Raw genomic sequence first — 24458 nt, forward strand, 5'->3', positions numbered from 1 at the left:
CTGCGGCGGCAGCAGCACCTGATGGAAGCATCAGCTGGGGTGTCGACATCACTGGATGATGCCCCAAGTCACCTCACCACAACACATTGTGCCCGTGGAGACAGGGACACTTCACGTTAAAGGAAAAACAGCAAAAAAAAAAAAAAAAAGGGGTAAAAAATTGCGATGCATGCCTTGCATCGCCCCCTGCTGGACCTCACAAAGACACTAGCCCGCATAGTAAACTGCTACATGCACCATATGGGCTAGTGTGAATGAGCCCCACATTAAGCACCACTAGTTGTGGTGCTCTTTCAGATTTTAGTTTTTGCAGGACATGTCTGCTGCCAATTGGTAGTTGATGAGAGACCACTCTAGTTGTCTGTACGAACATGTTGACATAAGGCCCAAAAAAGGTGAAAAGGGTAAAAATACGGTGTCGACAGACATTCCAATACTAAATAGAGGACTTTCATTATCAATATAAACTGAGGCCAAGCAGTTCATAGATTATGTGTATGGTATGCCCATCTACACACATCTGTAGCAGCCAGTGGACTGACTGTGTACAAGTAGTAAACATTCTCATATTTAATCATCACCTAACGCAGATTGATTAGATCATCTTAACACATTATCAGCCATGGTCTTATTTTTCCTACCTCAACGGCAGAATTAGAAACCATATCTAGAAGTCTCTCAACAGCAGAGCGCAAGCGCTGGCTCATCTGTATAATCTTCTCTTCATTCTCTAGACCGACTTCTAGGCTGCCCAGCACACTATCGCACAGATATTCTGACACTTCGTATCCCTCATCTGTGGACATCAGGCTCTGCTCAGTCATAGTGTCACAGTCTGGACTCAAGCGATTTTTCTCATTCACTAAAACAGAAAAAGCCAATGTAGTTTTAAAATTCTGTTAGATAGAGCCAATTCATGCATATGCATTTTCCCCAATGCATTTTTCATTGAAATCAATGGAAAAGCATCAAAAACATGTCAAAGCACAATGCAATGCACCTTGTATTGAACGTGAAAGTCACAAAAAAAACATATAAACTATGTACATCATGAAGCAGTGATGAAAGTCTTGTTGAAATGCATTTAGATGCATCTAAATGGATAAGACATCAAATAAAAAAAGCACATTGGTGTGAATAGACCCTTAAACATAACATCAACATAACCTCAGGTACTGCTTCAATTCTTAACTTTGCTTTTCCTTTTATATCTATGCACTAATATTTGACCCGATATACCCGGTAACCTGTAACAATGTAATACCTGTTTATAGCTATTTAATAGAAAATAATGTTTGTCTTTGTTCCTGACGAAGCCATATGGCGAAACATGTAGAACGATAAGCATGGAACATTTGTATGGAGATTATTGCTTTTTTGTATATTCTCCATTTCTTAATTTTTTTTTTTACTTTTGTATGTTTAATAAAAATATATTTTTATAAAATATTTGAATCATTAGCACCTTTAAAGTCCCATCACTATCCCAATGGGACTCCTTATATCATTATTACATCCACAAAAATAAACTCTGTGCTCCCAGCTAAGTATCAGTGACTTACAGATGTGTGCCAATAAAAAACCTGTTACATTACTCTACAACAAGCAAGTAATTCTTACTCTCAGCAATATCTGCATGCTCTGTACATGTCAAAATTATTAAGAACTAGGGGTGCAACGGATCAAAAAACTCACAGTTCGGATCATTCCTCGGATCAGGAGTCACGGATCGGATCATTTTTCGGATCGGCAAAAAAAAAAAAAAAAAAAAAAAAATTCTCCCCCACTGTAATATCCACATCTCCCCCTCTGCAGTGAGATCACCCGGTGCAAAAAATAATGGTGTCACCCCCCCTCCCACCAACTATAGTCCCCCCTCAGTAAAGAACCCCCTCGGTGCAGACACCCATATCAGTGCAGACACCCCCCAGGTAGTACAGACCCCCCCAGGTAGTACAGGCAGACCCCCACAGGTAGTACAGACAGACCCCCCCCAGCGGTGTGTCCCATGAGTGCTGGCTCCTCCTCCTCTGTACGTGTAAACAGAGAGGAGGGTCGCCGCCGGGTGTACCAAGATGGCCACGGCTCCAGAGTTAGGCCATAACATTAGGAAAGGCCGCGGCTTTGGCCTAGCTCCAGAGCCGCGGCAATCCGTGGATCACAGTGTGTGCCGATCCAAAGGGGGTGACCCGTTCGGATCACGGATCAACTGTGATCCGTTGCACCACTATTTGACAGGGAAGTCAAAATGCTCCCATACAGGGAATTTAAATGACGCGAGGCGTTCAAGTTCCTCCGCTCGCCATGACCACGCTGTGTGTGGACTGAACATGCGCAACAACTTTTTTTTTCAGAAATCAGTCCTCGGATCACGTGTGTGCGGTTCGGATCAATGTTTTTCGGTTCGGATCACGGATCAATGACGATCCGTTGCACCCCTATTAAGAACTGCTACTGCCAGGTTTATAAAAAGGTTATTTTAATGGATGTACAAAACTTTGCAAAACTTGTCCACCACTCAACATGAACCTAAGCTTTTTTTTTTTTTTTGTCTACAGGCACTGGTGCTCAAACTTCATTGCACATGCCCTAAAATAGGCAGAATTACTGTACAGCAAAGGCAGCATACATAAAAGAAAAATAGAATAAAAATAGTTGTCCTTAACTAGCACATAAGGGTTTTACAGAGCTTACAATCCAAGGTTCCTACCTACAAGTAGCTTGTAGGGACTATATAATGGTATTTAATAGACATCTTGATTTATTATGTTGCTTTACAGAATGAGATTTATGGGTCAAATTCTGCATTTTACAACTCCAGGGAACCTAAAAATACTCCTTCGCAATTGGACAGCGCCCACACTGCAAGACTTTACTGTTCTTTAATGTCTGGAGAACTCGGTAAAGTACTTTTAGGCCTGGGTCACACCTATGCATTTTTAGATTTGCACTACAGACAGTGTTCCATTGGAAACCATGTTAAATGGACTGTAGTGCAAATCTACAAAATGCAAAAAGCACCAAAAATGCATAGGTGTGAGCCAGGCCTTACCCAATCCTCTGCGCTGCCTCTTTTCTCCTATGTTCCAGTGGTGGAAGGTCCTCCACCATCATCAAGATCAATACTAGAATTATAACCCTGCAATGGACGTCCACCACTGGAGCATTAAGGAGCACCGTCTACCTGTGAAATGGAGGATCGGGTAAGAAAAAGTGCATTCCTGTCCCCTTGATATAACCAAGCACCTAACCCTTACAATACTGGGGCAGCCCCACTGCAAGGAAGGGTTAAGACATCATGTTAAAAAGGACTTCTATTTAACTAAATTCCTCTCTGCCTTTATGATCTGTGGGCAGGCACTTGGCATCCTAACCTACAAATCAGGACTGTTGATCCAGCATTGCATGACAATTGCAACTGCTGAAGAGAAAAGAGACAGAGGGACTGCTCTCACAGAGAGGAGGGAGCATGCAGAAGTGGGGCATAAGGCAGGCAAGTTGCTTTTTAATGGTAACCCAGAAAAAAAAAAAGAAATACCTGTAGACTTGGTCAGTGCATCCCCATTTCTATCTCCACCCATTTGAGATAAGGTACTATCCAAGCAGAGACCAATTTTTTTGAATATTAAATCTTCTGTGACCAGTGTGTTCTTTAACACATCAGTGAAAATCTTCAAAAGACGCTGACAAGAATCCTGCAGTTTTTCCCTGAAAAAGAGACGAGATATTCATTGCAGTCATTGACTCAATAGCTAGACAACAATGGTCCAAAACATCAGTCTTCTACAGCCTTCAGATGATAACACTACAAGACCAAACAAGTCAAATTTGTCTTGCATCTAGATTTTTTTTTCCTATCTACATACACATGCAAAAGAAATTAAAAACGGTTTAGAAACAATTTTTTTTTCTCCCCCAAGGGACCATCACAACATTTCTCTTCTATCTTCTACTAACATTAGTTATCACCTTACATGTGTTGGCTATCAAACTAACTATGTGCTTTTCTGCAAAATGTATCGAATATTGAAAGCACAAAGTCAAAAACATCAATTAACAATGTAACTTTTCTACAAGCAGTGCATACCTATAGACAGATTCACAAAGACTTTACGACGGCGTATCAGTAGATACGCCGTCGTAAGTCCGAATCCGCACCGTTGTATCTTTAAGCGTATGCACAAAATTGAGATACGCTTCGCTGTTGCTAAGATACGACCAGCGTAAGTCTCCTACGCCGTCGTATCTTAGCTGCATATTTACGCTGGCCGCTAGGGGCGTGTACGTCGATTTACTCCGAGAATATGTAAATGAGCAAGATACGCCTATCCACGAACGTACGCCCGTCGCAGTAAGCTACGCCGTTTACGTAAGGCGTTTTGCAGGCGTAAAGATAAACCACCAAAAAGTTGGCGCAGCCAATGTTAAGAATGGACGTCGGAACAGCCGTCAAATTTCACGTCGTTTACGTCAGCCGATTCAGAATGGGGCTGGCCGTAGGTTACGTTCACGTCAAAAGCATTGACTATTTGCAACGTGATTTTGAGCATGCGCACTGGGATACGTCCACGGGCGGCGCATGCGCCCTTCGTTAGGCGCGTCATTTACGTGAGGTCACGAATCATTACCATACAACACGCCCACTACAGCCTACTTTGAATTACGCGCGCTTACGCCGGCCCATTTACACTACGCCGCAGTAACTAAGTTCTATGTGAATACTGTACTTGCCTCTCTAACTTACGGCGGCGTAGCGTATATGAGATGCGCTACGTCCGCCTAAAGTTAGGCACATCTACCTGAATTTGGCTACTAATGTTTAATGCAATGCGACAATATAAGCAAGACCAAAAGCTTAAAAAAAAGAAGGTAGCATATGCATTCTAAAAGTTTCCCCATGAAAATAACACCACACAAAAATCTCAACTTACCACTCCTGTCGGGCCATCTTTACTTCAGTCTGAAGTATGGTTTCCAAATTCTTTCCTTCTTGGTTCTCCCTTTCTCTGGTCTCCACAATTGTTTCCATCTGAGATTGCAACCCATCCATCTCATTCGTTAAGAAAGAGACCTTTTCCTGCAACTGAGCGTTTCGGAAGATGGAAAAAAGTGTCATAAAGCTGATCATGACGAATACATGCTCGCTAAAAAGAACTCTGTAGTCTGAGGAGACTGTGACAAAGCGATCTGTACAAAAAAAAGTTGACGATTCTTCCCCCTTGCTTTTGCTAGGAAAGCAACATAACACCTCATGTGCTTTATTCGAATTGTGCGCAGTATCATGCATTTGTAAAACTGGCAGAAACCGAATACAATAAGGCAGCACTTGTGAAGGGAGAATGCAGGGTGTATTATTCGCAGCTTCACTTGGAGCCTAGTCACCACGACAACAGCTTGGAAGCTTGAAAAACCAAAACACAAGAAAGCTCCCACCTCTTTGCTTCAAGAGTCATTTTACATGCTACCTGAATAACTTCACAGGCTGTCACCTTGAAATAAAGAGGAAACTGCTTACCGCACTGCTGCAGGTCACCTGGCAAGCTGGGCAAATTAAAAAAATAAAATAAACGCAGTCTGCCTCCTTGTTACAGCAAGTCAATTTATACAACCAAATAGATTTACAAGCCCCCCTATTAGTACAAACACATAAATGCAGTTAGGGTGCATGCACACATGTACATATACACAAATGTTCTTTGCCTTTCAAACAAAATGTTAAAAGCATAACAAAAAGGATTCCAAGCGTATTAAGATTTGTTAACGAGACAAGGAAACCGAGAATTAATCTTCCATCAAGGTTCACTCTTGGGGTTCATGTCGACAGGCATTCTTGTAATATGCATTTAGCAAGCTTTAAAAACGCACCTCAATAGGACATGTGGCACCCAAAGAAATGCAGTCACAGCCTCCGAACTGCCTTGTGTACTGCTCCCTTAAAGTGGAGGTTCCGCAGGTTTTGCTTTTTTTTTTTAAATCTCCAGTGCATGGTAATATAGCTAGCAGGCTACTACTCACCTGCTAGCCACTCCTACGTCCGTCCGCTCCGTTTTCGCCTAAAAGGATACCTTATAAAAAATAGTCCTGGCCTTTTCCATCTTGCTTGTGGGCAATGTGAATCCCACAAGCAAACACTTCATGGATTCCGAGTCACATGACGCGCTTTGCGAGTCATGTGACCCGCTTCCCGTGACACTCGAGCTAGCGCGAGAATACACGCCTAGCTATTTCGAATGGTCTCCTGTGAGTGTTGAAACGTCACTCCCAGGAGACCTTGCACACAGCTTCCAATTACTCCTCGTCGAGGAAAAGGTAGCGACACGCCCACTCCCCGCAGGGAAGACGACCCGGAAGTGAGGCTGAAGACAGGTAAGTGTTCAGATAGGGAAAAAAAAAAAAAAAGACAACGCTAGAGGCATGTATTAAGGCTGCAGACATGATTGTGATAATTTTGCTGACCCATGTTTGGTATGCATTCAAAACACTCAAGAGAAAGAACCAACACTCCCTAGTCATCAGTAGGACGATGAGCCAACGTTTCATTAAGAACCAAGGTATACAAAGTGCTTTTGGCAATACAGGTGGTCAGATAAATGCCCAAACATTAGCCTGTTTGCCCCTGCTTAGCGGGAGCTGTGCATCACATATACACTCATGGCGTCCCTTGGAATCACTGACAACATGGGGAATCCTAGTTGTTGGGAAGAGGCACTGAGACAAGGTGCTTTGCCACAGGCCGACCTATGTATGTAGGGTGGACAGCCGGGTTGCATGCTTGAAATAAGGGTTTGGTATTGTATTAGGCTAAACTCACATTTATTTATGAACTTCTGAAAAAAGGATACAATAAAATAAAAATATACAGTCACCATACAGTTTTTCAAAGTATCCATAAGGCTGCATTCACACCTGAGATTAGCGTTTTTTACCGCGATTTGCCGCGTCAAAATGCAGCGTTTACCGCGATTTTTTACAGGTCTAGGGTCACAAATGTAAAACTCCCAAATTCGAGCGACAAAAAAGGGTCCAGAACTTGTTTGGGCTTCAGGCGTTCGGCGTCAGCCGTTTTGTAGTGGAGATGTGAACCATCTCCATAGAGAATAATGTATTTTTCCCCCTCTAGCGTTTTGGGGCGTCGCGCTTCAGGCGACAAAATGCTCAGGTGTGAATGCAGCCTAAAGGAATGCCATAAAGAACAAACAGCAGCATATACAACACCAATTGGGCATTAAGTTTGCCATGTCACATAACAATCATGGTATATTCCAAGGTAGATCAGTTCTTACAGACCAAAGACTGAAGTTGAAATATTTTAAAAAGTACAGTACAACATTTACTGTATGTAAATGGGGGGGGGGTGGACAAAAAAAAAAAAAGAAGACGAAGAAGACGACAAAGACGACGACGACGACGACGACGACGACGACGACGACGGAGTACAATAGTAGCCAGAAGGGTGTCTCCCAAACCTCACTCATCCATTGACAGATATTGTATTCATGGTTGTCATGTCAAACTAAGATTGCCCATAATGAAGGTTGCCGTAAAGTTCATCATCAATTATGATCCATCCATTACTGACTCAAACACCATGTGATGGCAATTTTTGAAGCCAAAAATCTTATGAGTTTAGACAATTGGTTTTACTGAGAATTTTCACTATCCAGTTTTTGAACAGGGTGGCTATAAATCAATGATCAAAAAAAAATTTTTTTTTTTTATTCTTTTGATTTAAACTGATTTTATCAAAATGTATTTTAATAAAATGCTTTTGGAGTAAGAATCTAAGATGCATTAATAATTTAGTTTATTCAGCATGAAATGGAGCTTGGTTACCGTATTTATCGGCGTATACCGCGCACTATTTTGCCCTGAAAATCAGGGCAAAATCGTGGGTGCGCGATATACGCCGATACCCGCTTTCCCGCCATGAGTTTGAATACTGCGCCCGCATATAGCGAGCGCAGTACACTCGTGAATCTTCGGCCAGTCTCGGCGCCTCTCGTACTGACGTCCTGAGCGTACAGGACGTCAGTGCGAGAGGCGCCCGAGCCTGCCCGAAGATTCACGAGTGTACTGCGCTCGCTATATGCGGGCGCAGTATTCAAAGTCGTGGCGGGAAACGAGCGAGAGGACGCCGCCGAAGATGGACGCCGGACCCGCCGAAGATGGACGCCGGACCCGCCGAAGATGGACGCCGGACCCGCCGAAGATGGACACCGGACCCGCCGAAGATGGACACCGGACCCGCCGAAGATGGACACCGGACCCGCCGAAGATGGACACCCGACCCGCCGAAGATGGACACCCGACCCGCCGAAGATGGACACCCGACCCGCCGAAGACAGACGCCGGACCCGCCGAAGAGGACACCCGAAGCCACAGAAGGACGCCGGACCCGACGAGGCCGCAGATGGACGCCGCGCAAGACATCAAAACTGTAAGTACAAAAAAACTAAAAATCTTTTTTTCCCACAGGATTGGGGGCCAAATTGGGGGTGCGCGGTATACGCCAGAGCGCGTTATACCGCGATAAATACGGTATGTAGCACGAGGCTGTAGATTTTGCAATATTTACATTTTATTTTAGAAACTGAGAAAGCTGCGGTCAAGGCCAACGGGACCGGGGTGTAGGGGAGGGGGTGGGTTTGAGAAGGGGCACCTGTGTAAGATCACCTTACAGAGTTTTCTGTAAAGGTGAACTTACCCTTTAAAGATTCTAACTACCAGCAAGAATAAGTCCTTACATTTAAAGAGCACCTGTCATTTCAGATCCATCATAGCAGCGCCTGTTAGCGGGCATCCACCCACCTGCTGCCGCCACATCCCTCACCTTGTTGTGTCACTGCCGCATCACCAGCAGTGAATGAGACCATCGGTCAACAGCTGGTCAAAGAAGGAACCGCTATGGGACAGAGATGACAATTGCTCTTAAAAAATTATGGATTTAAATCAAGCCAATTTACTAGTAATTTAAATCAAATCCACCCTGTTTTTGAACAAGCAATCTCTGAAGTTTTGGCAAACTTGATACCAAGCGCATTAAGTTAAATATTCCAAAAATTTGGTTACCTAGGGGCGGGGGTTGGCAACATGGCATGTCATTTACCACCCCTTCCCATTCTGAATGAACATGAGTGATCTGTACCGATCCAAGTTATGTTAAAGGGGTTGTAAAGGTATAATTTTTTCCCCTAAAAATAGCTTCCTTTATTTTAGTGCAGTCCTCCTTCACTTACCTCATCCTTAGATTTTGCCTTTAAATGTCCTGATTTCTTCTGAGAAATCCTCTCTTCCTGTTCTTCGGTCTGTGACTCCACACAGTAATGTGAGGATTTCTCCCCGGTCTGGAGTGTCATGCTCACCCCCTCCCCTGGACTACAGGAGAGTCAGGACACCCACTAACACACAGCTCCTTTATCTGCAACGTAGAGAGCGTCCCGACTCTCCTGCAGTCCAAGGGAGGGGGTGAGCACGACACTCCACACCAGGGAGAAAGCCTCGCATTACTGTGTGGAGTTACAGACAGAAGAACAGGAAGTGAGGATTTCTCAGAAGAAATAAAGGACATTAAAAAGCAAAATTGAAGGATGAGGTAAGTGAATGAGGAATAAGGTAAAGGAAGCCATTTAGGAATAAAAAAAATTGTACCTTTACAACCCCTTGAAGGTCTCTATTCCATGTGAGGGAGTTTACGATCAGTCTGTTAAAAGGACTATATAATGAGGAAATTCTGCCCTTCACCAGGTCTCTAGTTTTACATGAACTTTCAAATAGTGTCAAAGATAAAAGTGACGTTCAGTTTATCCCCAAAGTAAAAGGTAATCTCACTATAATGAAATAATTCTGGTGGGGAGACTTTTTTTTTTTTTTTAAAACAAAGAAGCCATTCATAAAAGCTGCCAAACTCATTTGCCAGCAGGTTTAAAACCGTTCCTTAGTCAGTTCTGCACATCACTTTCTGTACATCAGAGAGGTGCCCTTTCACAGGCAGGATTAGGACATACACACAGTTATAAGATAACATACCCTGGTAGAATTTGATTTCTTGGCCATTTTTCTAAGAATATGAATGATGACACATAAAACATTTTTCACTCATGGTTAGTGTTTGGCAGAAGCCATTAATTATCAATCAATTGTGTTTTTAAATCATAATCACAACAATAACTACGACCCGGATCAAAAGTTTACATACCCCGATAACATGCACAGTTGACATAAAGGGATTTGAATAGCTATTAAAAAGGAAACCATCCTCACCTGTAATGTGTGTGTGTGTAATTTTATATATATATATATATATATATATATATATATATATATATATATATATATATATATATATATATATATATATATATATATATATATATATATATATATATATATATAATTACACACACACACACACACACACACACACACACACGGTCAATGAGTTTCTGGACTCCCGACAGACCCTTGCATCTTTCATCCAGTGCTGCACTGACGATTCTGAGTCATGGGGAAAGCAAACGAATTTTCAAAAGGATCTGTGGGAAAAGGTAGTTGAACTGTATAAAACAGGAAAGGGATATAAAAAGATATCCAAGGAATTGAGAATGCCAATCGGCAGTGTTTAAACTCTAATCAAGAAGTGGAAAATGAGGGGTTCTGTTGAAACCAAACCACGGTCAGGTAGACCAACTAAAATTTTAGCCACAACTGCCAGGAAAATTGTTTGGCATGCAAAGAAAATCCCACAAATAACTTCAGGTGAAATACAGGACTCTCCGGAAACATGTGGTGTGGCTGTTTCAAGATGCACAATAAAGAGGCACTTGAAGAAAGATGGGCTGCATGGTCGAGTCGCAAGAAAGCCATTACTACACAAATGCCACAAAGTATCCCGCTTGCAATACGCCAAACAGCGCAGAGACAAGCCTTAAACCTTCTGGCACAAAATCATTTGGAGTGATGAAACCAAATATGAGCATTTTGGCCACAACCATAAAGGTACAGAGGTGTATCGCTGATGTTTAGGGGGATGTGCGAGCTACAAAAAGGCACAGGAAATTTGGTCAAAAGTGATGGGAAACTGAATGCAGTGTGTTATCTAAAATTATTGGAGGCACATTTGCATTCATCAGCCAGGAAGCTGCGCATGGGACGTACTTGGACATTCCAACATGACAATGATACAAAACACAAGGCCAAGTCGACCTGTAATTGGCTACGGCAGAATAAAGTGAAGGTTCTGGCATTGCCATCTCAGTCTCCTGACCTCAATATCATTGAGCCACTCTGGGGAGATCTCAAACGTGCAGTTCATGCAAGACAGCCCAAGAATTTACAGGAACTGCAAAGTTTTTGCCAAGAGGAATGGGCAAGCTTTACCATCTGAGAAAATAAAGACCCTCAATCACAAATGACTTCAAGCTGTCATTAAGGTTAAAGGGGGCAAAACACGGTATTAAGAACTGGGGTATGTAAACTTATGACCAGGGCCATTTGGGTAGTTTCTTTTGTGATTAGGATTTAAAAAAGGAGTAAAAAAAAAAAAAAAAAAAAAAAAAGTTGATTGATAATAAATGGCTTCAGCCAAACACTAACCATGAATGAAAGGAAAAAGTTTGTTATTCATATTCTTTGAAAAAATGCCAGAAATCATAAATTCTGCCAGGGTATGTAAACTTATGAGCACAAATATCTATTGACTGACACACACACACACACACACACACACACACACACACACACACACGCACGTTCGGAATGAACCATTAAAGTGGTTGTAAACCCTTTACAACCACTTTATGCCACAGGTAAGCCTATATTAAGGCTTGCCTGTAGCTACCCAGGAGATCTCCTAAACCTGTACGGTTTAGGCGATAGCCCGTCCCCTGCATGTGCTGATGTCATCGGAGCACTAGGGCAAACTGAAGCAATGGCACCTATGTGACGTATTTCACTTTAAGCCAAATTTAGTATGTTGCAGACTACATACTAGACTCTATAATCCCGCCAACCCCATAGTTACTTGTTTTTTTAAAAGGCATTGGTGTTACATACCTGAAGTACTAGCCCATTATTCTCTTCCAGCTTTCCCATCAAGACACCCTTCTCCTTATTAAACTCATCATGCACCTTTTCAGAGTCTCTAGTAAATTGTTCTTCAATCCCTTGCATAGCAGATTTTCTCTCGGTCATAAACTCTTCCTAAAGATAGATCAGTTTCACCATGTTCAAAATTGCAACAAACATTTCAATTTACAGACTCCCTAGCCATGCAACACCCTCCACAATAGCGCATTTCTGATGTGGGTACATTGTTGGATGGGTTTATGATTATTGTACAACATTTTTTAATGTGTTCATTATGTAAAAGGAAGAGAGAAAAAAAAAAAAAAAAACTCTGCACTTTGCCACCTTCAGAGTATGAAAACTAAAATCAAAAGTTAGGTGGAACAAAGCGACCTGTAGAGAAAAAAAAAAAGGGGACACATAACCAGCTCTCCTTCAAATATGAAGCTCTCACCCCATGGGAACTCTGGCGTTCTGCTGAATAGATACTGCAACTGTATTTTCATGGATGGACAGGCTACAGTGTGTGCAATAAAAAAAAAAAAGTCACTTGCCTTGTGCTATGCCTAAAGCTGGCCATACACGAGTCCATTTCTGCTGTTAGAACAAGGCAAGTGACTTTATTTCCCCATTCGCAGACCTCGACGTCGATAGGGAAACCCCTCCAACTGAGCCTTTGTATTTTGAAAGCAGGGAAATTTCGATGCTGTCAGAATAAATTCATAAGCACCGTCTGCTATAGCCAGCAGCGCTGATCGTGAGAAACGTTTCCAAACAGGGTGATTGTACACAAGTGGACACAACTAGCCTGCCCACACATAGATCAAAATTCGACCAGTACCTGCTGAACCAGCCGATTTTCAAACCATGTATGACCGACTTAAAAAAGTGTTACTAAACCCACAACAGAAAAATCAGTCTGTATATGCAGTAAAGCATGTTTGTTATACCCACGGTGGAACCTAAGGGGTTAATCCTCTGCATTGTGTATAAAGGCTGTGTGATCCGTCTCTTCTGCTTCTCACCTCTTTCCAATGTCCCCAATATATTTCCTGGTAATACAGAGCCAGGGACAGGATGCACATGCTCAGTTTGGTGTGTATCGCTAGAGAGTTTTTATTTTTTCTTGAGAGAGTACATGTGATCAGCGCAGGGCCAATCAACACTGTCCAGACAGAGGATCAGGGGAAAATAAAAACTCGTCCTACAAGCATTACAAGGAACGGATGCAAGTCACAAGGCTGCTATATACTGCCGATAAGAAAAAGGTATTTATCAGTTTATTTACTAAAATAATGCATTTTTATAGCACTGATCGCTATAAAAATGCCAATGGTCCCAAAAATGTGTCAAAAGTGTCCGCCATAATGTCACAGTACCGAAAAAAAATAAAAAAACGCTGATCGCTGCCATAACTAGTAAAAATAAAAATTAATAAAAATGCCATAAAAATACCCCCTATTTTGTAAACGCTATAACATTTGCGCAAACCAATCAATAAACGCTTATTGCGATTTTTTTTTACGAAAAATATGTAGAAGAATATGTATCGGCCAAAACCGAGGAAAAAAGTTATTTTATATATTTTTGGGGGATATTTATTATAGCAAAAAATATGATTTTTTTTTCAAAATTGTCGCAAAAACTAAAAACTGCAGATGTGATCAAATACCATCAAAAGAAAGCTCTATTTGTGGGGAAAAAAGGACACCAATTTTGTTTGGGAGCCACGTCGCACGACCGCGCAATTGTCAGTTAAAGCGACGCAGTGCCGAATTGCAAAAAGTGCTCTGGTCTTTGGGCAGCAATATGGTCCGGGGGTTAAGTGGTTAAGCTTTCACCGTGATCCATAAGAAAAATAAATTTCCAGGTCCTTCCATACTGTATACCCCATACCATATTTCTGATATTGAGATACTCATTGTAAGAGATGGACACTATACCTTTAGTTGAGTGATCTGTTGTTCCAGTAACATTTCAGACTGACATTTCAACAACTCAATCTCTTCTTGCAATTGCAAAAGCCGATTGGATTTGTTTTGTAGCTCTGTAGACAGAACCTGGAGTTGGTTGTTGAGTTCTGTAACAACAAGCTGAAAAAAAATGCTTTTTAAAATAGAAGGCAAGTGGGCCACAGTAACCGTAGAAAAAGATTGTAAATATATATTTTATACACACACACACCTCACATTTTATTACATCTTTTCATGCGACAACACTGAAGAAATTACACTTTGCTACAAGGTAAAAGTAGCAAGTTTATAGCTTGTATAACAGTGTAAATGTGTTGTCCCTCAGACCGTTGGGGGCTGGAGCAATCACCAGTGCCCATCAACGCAGCAGAGGAGCCAGGATGGAGGCCGGCCGTGGGGAAAAACCCATCAGCTAGATCCAATGGGCAGGCCCAGCCGACCAGAATGAAGCCGATGAGCGTAACCCAGGGGATGGATGCAGCTCAGAGAGCACAGGAGATGGCAGCGGGACACAGGAATGCAGCCCGCAGCAGCCGGATTAACACCGCGGATGAACGGCCTGGCTGGGAAATCATGACTGGGATCAAAAAGGTGGGGATGGAGGGAGACAGGCTGAGCAAGGGGATCAGAGGCACAGAAGGTGCAGGATGAAGTCAGGATGTTCAAAGCATCCGCATCGGCTCACTCAGAGACATCACCCCGCGGGCCGGGTAAATGACCTAGGTGGGCCATAGTTTGGAGGACCCCTGCAGCTACTAAACTCTGCTAAAAGCCTATATGTGCATGGAAGCATAAGCCAACATGCAGGGGAGTGGAGACAGGGAAAAATAAACTGCCTGATGTCCCTAGAAAAGGCTGCAGAAGTGTCCAGTGTGCACGAGTCCTTACAGTCAAGTAGGCTGAGCACAGACAACTACAGATTATTAGGTTCGCTGAACAGCGTTTCCCAGGGGCCTACTTTTTCTAGTATTTGTTTTTTTAAAGATCCTGATAGCACTTGGTCCTACAGATAGCCAGCACATGAAATATTTTGTAAACATGGAAGAGCAAGCAAGTGAAAAGATCTAATAGTAATAACTTTTATATAAATCACAGGCAGAAGTCAAAAATCACAAAATCATTGAAAAGACAAACATTCTATTAACTGACCTCCTGCTTCTGCCGCTCATCTGTCAGCTTCATAAGCTCATCTCGCAATGTCTGAGTTTGCTGCTGAACCTCCATCTTGTGCAGGTTGCTCAGCTCTTGAAGAGCAAGGTTGTTGTGGTCTTCCATTCTAAAAACTTCTTCTTTCAGAGCATCCAAAGCCTGACTTTTAGAATAATCAAGCTGTAAACGCTGTTGATCGAATTTCTCTTTAAGGGCATCCTTAAACATAAAAATAGCCGTGTTAGCTTATTTGTACATTTTTTACTTTCTTGTGTTAAGAAAATAGCAGAAAGCACATCAACCTGCAGTCATGCAAAAAAAGTTTTCCATCCCTTAAACCATAATATGTACATTTAAACCATCGGTATACTGTATAACTGCCTCTAGTTAATCTGTTAAATTGGCCTAGATTATATACATTTTTTTCATGCCATACAGAAGTTGGCATCTACTTCCTGTACCAAGTTCACACTATTGTGGTTTCCATGTGGCCATGTTCACAGCAGGTACAGCAGCCCATTCAAATGAATGTGCAAAACCACCATGCAGCTTCCCTGCAGCTGTGGTTTTGAGAAGGTGCAAGGGCTTTTTCCCCCCCTTGTTTTTGCAGGTACTGCAGCCAATCCAAATGAATGGGCTGCTGTGTCCACATAAACACAGGGAAAGGGTCCCTGCACCTCTTCTAAAATTGTAGTTGCAGGGAAACATTAATAGTTATTGGCACATCTGTGCTACTGCTAAAAGCAGTGCGTTTTTTGCTGCTGGTGAAGGAAAGTGTGCAAATTAGGCTAGGTTCAAATTAATGTGTAAATCGCAGGCAAAGCGCATAGCTCTATTACAGACATGCAGGGGTGCACTTCCTAATGGCACCCCATGCATCTAAAAACACAGCGCATTTGCGACTGCATGAAACCACATGATGCAAAACCACCATGCGGAGTGCCTGCAGATGTTTTGAAAAGATGCAGAGACTTTCCATGCGTTTTCTGCAGATACAGCAGCACATTCAAATGCAGCATGCAGGGAACGCACAGATGTGAACATAGCCTTAGATTCTAGTCCTGCAGCCACTCACTCTGACTTGCTACAATGTTACATTGTAGTTGTATCACAGAGAGGAGACGGAGGATATGCTTGCTGCTCGCAAAGCACCAAGGACATCATCACTGGCAAAGTCACTTAAGGTCAAAAACCATTTTAAATTAAATGAAATGCTTTAATTAAATTAAATAAAATTAAATGCTTTAAAAAAAAAAAAAAAAAAAAAGCCAAAACCAGGAGATGGGGTCTCCGTCAGCAGCCCCCCCCACTTTCCTCACTATTCAGCTGACCTCTAGTCTCTGCCCCCCAGCCACGCCGTGAACTGAATGGGCTGCTGCAAAGAAGTCGAGTGGGTGGCCGCGGGATTCTGTGACCCCTGGCAAATCATTCGAGTGTCCTGACCCCCAGGTTGAGAACCACTGCTCTAGGAAATTGTGTTCTGAACAAACTTTCATTTCAATTTTTGCCACGGTCTGCATTCTCTAAACCATGGGTCTTCAAACTACGGCCCTCCAGGTGTTCAGGAACTACAATTCCCATCATGCCTAGTCATGTCTGTGAATGTCAGAGTTTTACAATGCCTCATGGGATTTGTAGTTCCGCAACAGCTGGAGGGCCGTAGTTTGAGGATCCCTGCTCTAAACGGTAAAGGGAGGAGGATGTGTATCATGTACATTAACTGGTCTGCCGTACCTAAACACCGCCTGGAAGTGCAGGGCTAGCGCAAAATCTGACCTTTGGGCACCAGGCTCTGCATTGTGTTGCTTCCCAGACCTTTGCGGTTTTGGTCATCAATGATGTCTCCTCCAGCTCCGTTGGACGAGGCCAAATCCCCTTTTCTGCATTTAGGAGAGGGGTGTTTAACTGCTACTAAACTCTGCTGGTCCTAAATTTTGATACACAGGCTTTTATTGAGGGAGTTAAGAGGCTTTGGCAAAAAAACACACCCAAGAGCACATTTAGGAGCAGCAATGTACATGAGGCCCTACCTCTTCAGCTGTGATGGTTGTTACAACCATCAAACCCATGTCCCTCATGGGTTTTATGTCTATACAGACACAACAACACTCTGTTCAAGGGGCTGGGACACTGATGACACATAAAAAAAACCATCAGATTTACTTGGCCTTTAAGGGATGTGATTTTCGTCTTACTACATTTGATGCAGTGATCAAGAATGCCACGGGGAAGTCAGAGTGTACTCCTGCCTCATAGAAGATCTAGGGAGAGGTCATCACTGGAAAGTCCTGTGCCTTCATGGCTTGCCAGCAAAAACAGAACACACTAGTTTTCTGCTGCAGGTATCTTTTGCCAGAAACAGCATGTCTCAATGAGTGACGACCTGTTAAACTTGGAATAGATTTTTCCATCCATGACAGTTTTGCAATTTCCTAAAGAGGGTTCTTCAGAGGCCTTCCCTTATTCTGTCCTCCAAAAGATCGACACTTACTAATACAATGCCAAGATACCTGCCCCTTACCCCACAGCAACTGATGCTTCACTGGGTTTCAGTATGTCAGGAGCTTTCCTAGACCTACAGCCTAAAGGACAAGGTTATGCAGAGAAATTCTTAAGTTGAGCTATTCTAAAGTGTTGTTGGCAGGTTTTCCTATAGGTATGAAGCTTTGCCTCATCCAGTTCAGATTCAGGTCTTGGTCCTTCTGGTATCTTTCAGGTTTTCCCGGGGGGCCAAATGCGGCCTGCCAGGCCTTGTCGTGTGGCCCTCGCACCCAGTTTTGCAGCCAATAGCGTACCTCAGATACAACCGGCCCTTTGAGGGGAGCCATAGTGCTAATGGGCCCACGATGAAATTTAGTTTGACACCACTGCCCTACAGTATCTGAGTTACTGTGTCCTTCAATAGAAGAATTTTGCAGGAAGACAAAAATCCTATATTTATGCATGTATATGATAAAGTAGTGTTCGAGACTCCCACTGTCCTCATGGCCAACACTTTTGTAAAAGAAAACAGAAGGGGTGAATTCAGTGTCTGAAGGGCTCTCTAGAGAATAAATGTAACAACTATGCAAAATGCAGTCGTTAAAAACATCAGTTGACACATCAGATCAGCAAGAGGAATTCAAGGTGTGATAGACTCACCCGGGACAAAGGCTTTTGGAGGGGACTGAATGCTAGACTCTTGCCTACTGGTTATGGTCCATGGATTTTAAAAAGGGAACAAAACGCTTTGTCCCCCCCAAGACACAGACTCTGGGAACCCTGTATATGGCATATTAGAAATAGTGACTGCTTCATATTGTCCGGACTCATAGCAGATGCGGTTATCAACTCCAGCCACCTGTCAGTTGTCTGCTATAACGTGTTTATTGTAAATAAGTCTAGTGTGGGCTCAAAGGCTCTTTCGCCCATTGTTATTTGTGCCAATAAACTATCATGTGAAGGAGTTGTGTGTTGATATTTATGATAATCTGAGCTAGGAGACACACTGCCCTGAAAGGTCATATCTCGGAGTCACCTAGTCTGGTCAAATAATTAGCTTTTTCTGATTACGGTAGTTTGTATTGTCATCGTGCTGTACAGATTTGCGTGAGATCTCAAATCAATTCATGTTCAGCAACCAAAATGAGTACTGTCTAGTTATTGGTTGTCAGCGGTTCGGAATATCCGATATCTATATTCAGACTGGAGGAAGTGGTATATGACCAAAGCACTCAACCGGAGTGTGGGATGTATTGTTACACAAGTTATGAGGGAAACTAAAGCTCACCATAGAAAAACCCCTTACAAGCTTTTTCAAGTATTCAAGCATTTAGTGAAATGCTAATTATTATGCAAAGAAAATCCAATAGGTCACACTGCTATATTAGATATAAAAAACTTACAGAATCCCCCCCCCCCCCCCCCCAAAATGAGATCACTAGTTTCATGCAATACAACACTCATGTTAGGATCAGTAAGCAGTAAACAAGCATAATGAAATGTTAGACAGTTTAAAAAGTTAGACAGGGAGTAGATAGATAATCCGATGAGATATAAAAAACAAAAAAAATTGGGACGAATAATCGTAATTTTTTGGCATGCTAGTCTCCATATATCACAAATTAAGAGGTTACTCACTCAATTTATGAAAATTCTTGTACGACAGAATACAACTTCGGAAGTGATGTAATCTATTATATTTTCAGACAAAAAAACTACTAATTAAAACGAAAATTGTACAATCTGGTACCGTAGGAGAACATTTTTTGTGTTTCTCCCTTTGCATAATTTTGAAAGAACGGTCACGATTGGCTCTCGAAAGCTGTGTACGAATGCTTTGAAAGCGGCATTTTTCGTACGATTTTCTGATCATGTATACTAGACTTTACTCAAGTAGAAAAATATCGATTGCTCAGCAAAGTGAATGTTCACCAAGTTTAGAAAATGGTGACAGTGCAGTAAATGTTTACAGAGTTTAGTAAACAACGTAAATCTGCATTAACTTTTTCAAACTAATCATGTACTAGCAAAACATAAAAAATAAATAAAAAATTCAGCCCTTACACATTGGGTATTCAGTAAGTAAACTCACAAAATCACTCAACTAGCCAACTAAGTAGTTAAGAATTAAAAAACATACCGCAAGACAAAGCAAGTCACAATACTATGACAAACAAAAGTCCAGGAAGGAAAACCAGGGTCAGTTCACTGAAGCATAATCTATGCAGCATTTTCATTTTCTGAATTTACAGTACAGAAATGTAAGTAATATTTTGTATGTACAATTTACAAAATATCAAGCACATTTATCCACCTTAATAAACTGCTAGCTTCAGCTGGTGATCAGTGTAAGCTGCAAATAAGGGCTCCATTGGGTAGGGACACAAAAAGAGGGCCATCTCAGGTGCTAACTCAAGAGATGAAAACAATTCATGAGCAATAAGACTTGCAGGTTTAAGGCTGGGATCACACTGGTACGACATCAACGTTTCCCTATGGGAGCTGTCTAAAGAGGATGTCCGCTGAAAAAAAAAATTATTAAAAGTCAGCAGTTACAAATACTGCAGCTGCTGACTTTTAATATCAGGACACTTGCATGTCCTGGAGTCCAGCAGAGGACGAGCGATTGCTTGTCACTCTGCTGCCCACGGCCCCCCCCCCCCCGGTTCCCTACAGGGCATGCGCGAGTTGCGCTGCACCTGCTGATTGGCTCCCGCTGTGCTCTGGGAGCCGAGTGTTCCCAAAGCACAACAGGGGAGAGGACGGGAGGTGACGTCCTGCCCACAGACTGTGGCCGGAAGTGGGTGCAAATACCTGTCTTTAGACAGGTATCTGCACCCCCCTCCCCCCTGAAAGGTGTCAAATGTGACACCGGAGGGGGGGGGGGGGGGTTCCGATCAGCGGGAGTTCCACTTTAGGGTGGAGCTCCGCTTTAACTGGTCCGACTTTGAAAAGGTTTCCTGCACTACTTTGGTCCGACTTTGATCCTACTTCAGCCCATTGAATATCACTGAAGTCGGATTAAAGTCGGATCAAAGTTGGATCACCGTATTGAATGATCCAACTTTGGCATGCGACTTGTGCTCTTAGGCTCTTGAAGGGGATCTCCATGCAAAATGTTAAAAAAAAAAAAAAACAAAAAAAAAACACACATGACATGGGTTCCCCCTCTAAGAGCATACCCCTTTAGTTTGGTATGGATTTTAAGGGAAACCCCGCCCCTATGTTTCGAAGAAAAAAAAAAAACTTCCCTGTCAGCCAATAAGACTGGCTGAAGACCAGCACCTGTAAGAATCTGGGGATTAGACAGTGAGAAATTGCACAGGCGCAAGACATAGGTTAGTATTTGTGCTAATAGTTCTGCTTTAAGGCTGGGCAAACATGGGCCGAAAAAGATCAGTTTATCAGGAACCAGGTGGCTTTCGGTCCGTGCGTAGAGTTCCCTGTCTGACAGAAGCCAGTGTTACGACCGGCTTCTATCTAATGAGCATTATGGAAAACCAGCATCCGATCAAAGCTGGAAGCCAATGTCTGCCAGCGCTGATCAGTGTGCTCTGGCAGGGGGGGGGACATTTCCCCTGTGAAAACACAAAAGCTCAGCAGGGGAGAAAACCACACTTTAAAAAAAAAAAAAAAAAAAACACCCACACGCGTAGTTGGTACAGCAACCTCCTTTTTTTTCAGGTTTCTGCACAGATGTCAATGTAAATTGTGGGCCGAAATCGCAAAAAGTATAGAAACTACTTTTTTAAATCGGTACAGCGCCGCAGATGCGGCATCGCACCGATTAGGACGGTATCCTTGCCGAAAATTGCCGCCGATTTGACATGTCAAAACGCAGCAGCGTGAACCAGGGCTTATGGTCAAAGCTTAATTGAACAAGCTCAAGTTGGAAGTCGATTGGTTAGTTACTATGCACAGCTCCACCAGATTCTTGCGCGCACCAGTTTTAGTAAATCTCCCACAATGTTTAACAAACCTGCTGCTTCCAATTTGTGGCTAGCAGCAGGATCGCCTGTATCTCGCCAGCCTTAATGATTTTAATGGTGTTTCACATAAAAATTGTTAAGTTTTACGTTTACATACACTTGTACTTTGCCACATTGAAGGTACACAAGAAGTTTTGAACACGCGCGCGCGCACACACACACACACAGTGTAATCCTATCCCAGCAAGGGCTGCTTAGAGCGAACACACCTGGCTGAGCCTCTAACAAAGGCTTAGGAGCAGAGTCAGTTTTAATTGCCATAAACAAAAGCCTCTTAAAAATGAACTGTAAAGTACAACACTGCAATAGAGCCAGCTAAAAACACTCACCACACCCTCTTAAGATTCCATGGTTGCAGTTTAAATATAGGAAATAAAATATTACAATATATATGTTGGGGTTTACTTAATATATCACACTAAACAAAATAAAACATATATGCTGTACTACATTTAAACATTTGAATCACTGTGTCTAACAGTGTTGGCTATAATAGAACCCAAATTATTATTTTTTTATCTCTTGTAGAAAATGACAAGCAAAAACCTGGTTGCAGCTTAAATACAGGAAATAAAAGTTTATACTGTACACATGGGGTTCAAGTTGATCTTACACTCTGGCTAAAAGAATATACTGTATATGCCGTATTACATTAGCACCCTATCCGTTTATCTCGTGCCATTGTAGTAAACAATGTTAAGAGTTAGGTAGGCCATAGAGGGTGCAAATACATTTTGTGCAGCCACGGGTTGCAGGAAAGAAATTCAAAATGATTCCTCCATCAACACAGATACTGCTGACAGGTGAATTCCTCCTCCTGAAACATAGTTTTCTCCCAGTGGGGGAAGCCATCAGTGCTGGGAGAAGACAGGGATTATTGCTAGGGGCTATAGCAGCCAATGGTGATAATTACAAGTAAATCTGGCAGGACAGTTGTACCAAAGTTGATCGATACACTGTTCCAATCTGGGCCGTTTCCCGATTAACAAGCCGAGATTCGAACCATCTATGGCCAGCCATACACATAGCATCCAACAAGATTATTCTTCCATCTCGAATTAGAAAGGGACAATCAAAAAAAAAAACGATTGAAGTTTAAAAATAGTAAGTATACATGGCTATGGCACGTGCCCATTTTATCTCTCACTCTTTCTATAATAAAAACATATTCTGGATATTTAAAGAAACATTTAAATCAGTTTGTATCATTGTACCAAACCATGTTAATCATAAACTTGGTTAGTTGCCTAGGGCAATGCTAACCCATATACTTAAGGCTTAAAGTGTGTTATAGTATGTGTGTTTGTATATTATATGGGTGCATGTGTTGAGATTTGAGGAGGGGGGTAGCAAGTAAAATTCACCTGATGAGCAACTTCCAACTCCTTTGCCATTGCTTGAAACTTCTCTAGATGTACAGAAGCAAGTTCTTGCCGAAGATGCTGCAGTTCCTGGTCTTGCTGCTGTAGCCACAACTTCCTGGCCTTCTCCAATCTTTCCTCAATTTCCTTCTCTTTTTCTTGTATCTGATCTGAAAAACACATCTCCAACTCTTCCAGAGAAAGTGTATGCTCATCTCGGATCTTCTGAATCTCAGTAAGATAGGAAGACTCCAATGTGTCGAGCTTAATCAGATGGGAGGCCTCTAGGCTTTGGATATGAGCTTCGTGCTCCAAGTCACAAGACTTATGTTCTTCTTGGTGTCTCTGCAGCAACTCCGATAGACAAGATAACAAGTCCGGCTCCTGACAGCACTCTAAATCGAATGACTGAAAATAAAGTTCCCCATCCAAATTCTGAGGCAGCTTGGATCTATTTTCCCGTAATTCAGATACACAGGTGCCAGGTTCCCATCTGTGATTCTCCTCGAATATCCGTGAGTTCAGACCTTCCTTCTGTGTCGAGAGGATGGAGATTAGCTCGCTGGGCTTGTCCTTAGAGACTAAGCTCGTTTGTTGCTCTCTCAAGAGACTTTCCTGTAGGGTTGTTTTTTCCCCATGAAACTGCTTTGTCCTGGAGAAAGAAGTAAATCACAATTTACCATACTAGAAAATCAACCAAGAGTGGCAGAACACATAAGCATTTATAAACTGGGAAATACAAACAGGCCATTCGATTTCACAGGGTTAATAATTAGAGGAGGATTAGAGTTAAACAATAACCATGTTCCTCCAGATGTCAGATTTTCAGGCTATCAGGCAGGAAAGAGCATTACAGTACAGTTGGACCTTTGTTTTATAATTTCACCCACCTTAGCATCAGCAACCAAAAAGCTAATACTTTCAGGCCCCGTTCACACCTGGGTGTTTCCAATCATAGGCAGAAGAACCACGATTCTGCAACGCTCTGCACAACTGACAAAAATCACACACGTTCAGGTGAAATTCATTTTCAATGACACTTAAATGTGGGTGCGGTTCTGCCACGATTGTCGCATTACAAAACGCGCTGCAATCCCAGCAAATCGCATCACAAAACACTTTGACCTTCTCGCTCAAAAAAGGAGCAGGAGCTTTTTGGGGAAACAGACTTTGCATGATGCTGTTTGCAGCGATTTATCATGCAACAATCACGGCAGAACCGCACCCCCGTTTAGGTGTCATTGAAAGGCAGTACCTGAACAAGCGTGGTGCAATTTGTCAGTTACAGAGTTACAGGCAGAATTGTGCCGATTCGGCCCTTGGTCGCATATGCCCAGGTGTAAACGGGGCTTAATGTGTCACCAAGGGCCAATTCACACCAGCGCAGCTGCAAAACGCGGATTAACGGAAGGACCTCTGAAAGGATCATTTCCATTGTGTCC

The 24458-nt window shown here is 42.5% G+C and overlaps 1 protein-coding gene across 3 annotated transcripts in view; it reads right to left on the bottom strand.

The window, feature by feature from the left end:
- PCNT (pericentrin) overlaps positions 1–24458 on the bottom strand; it is a 148294-nt gene that overhangs the window by 73204 nt on the left and 50632 nt on the right. For all 3 annotated transcript variants that reach the window (XM_040357593.1, XM_040357594.1, XM_040357591.1), the window contains exons 15-21: positions 23020–23668; positions 15186–15404; positions 14007–14156; positions 12052–12198; positions 4932–5083; positions 3539–3708; positions 642–862 (exon numbers count right to left, since the gene is read on the bottom strand). In XM_040357593.1, coding sequence (XP_040213527.1) covers positions 642–862; positions 3539–3708; positions 4932–5083; positions 12052–12198; positions 14007–14156; positions 15186–15404; positions 23020–23668 — 1708 coding nt within the window. The remainder of the gene's footprint in view (positions 1–641; positions 863–3538; positions 3709–4931; positions 5084–12051; positions 12199–14006; positions 14157–15185; positions 15405–23019; positions 23669–24458) is intronic.

The sequence above is a fragment of the Rana temporaria genome, chromosome 6, assembly GCF_905171775.1.
Source record: "Rana temporaria chromosome 6, aRanTem1.1, whole genome shotgun sequence".
Classification (NCBI taxonomy): domain Eukaryota; kingdom Metazoa; phylum Chordata; class Amphibia; order Anura; family Ranidae; genus Rana; species Rana temporaria.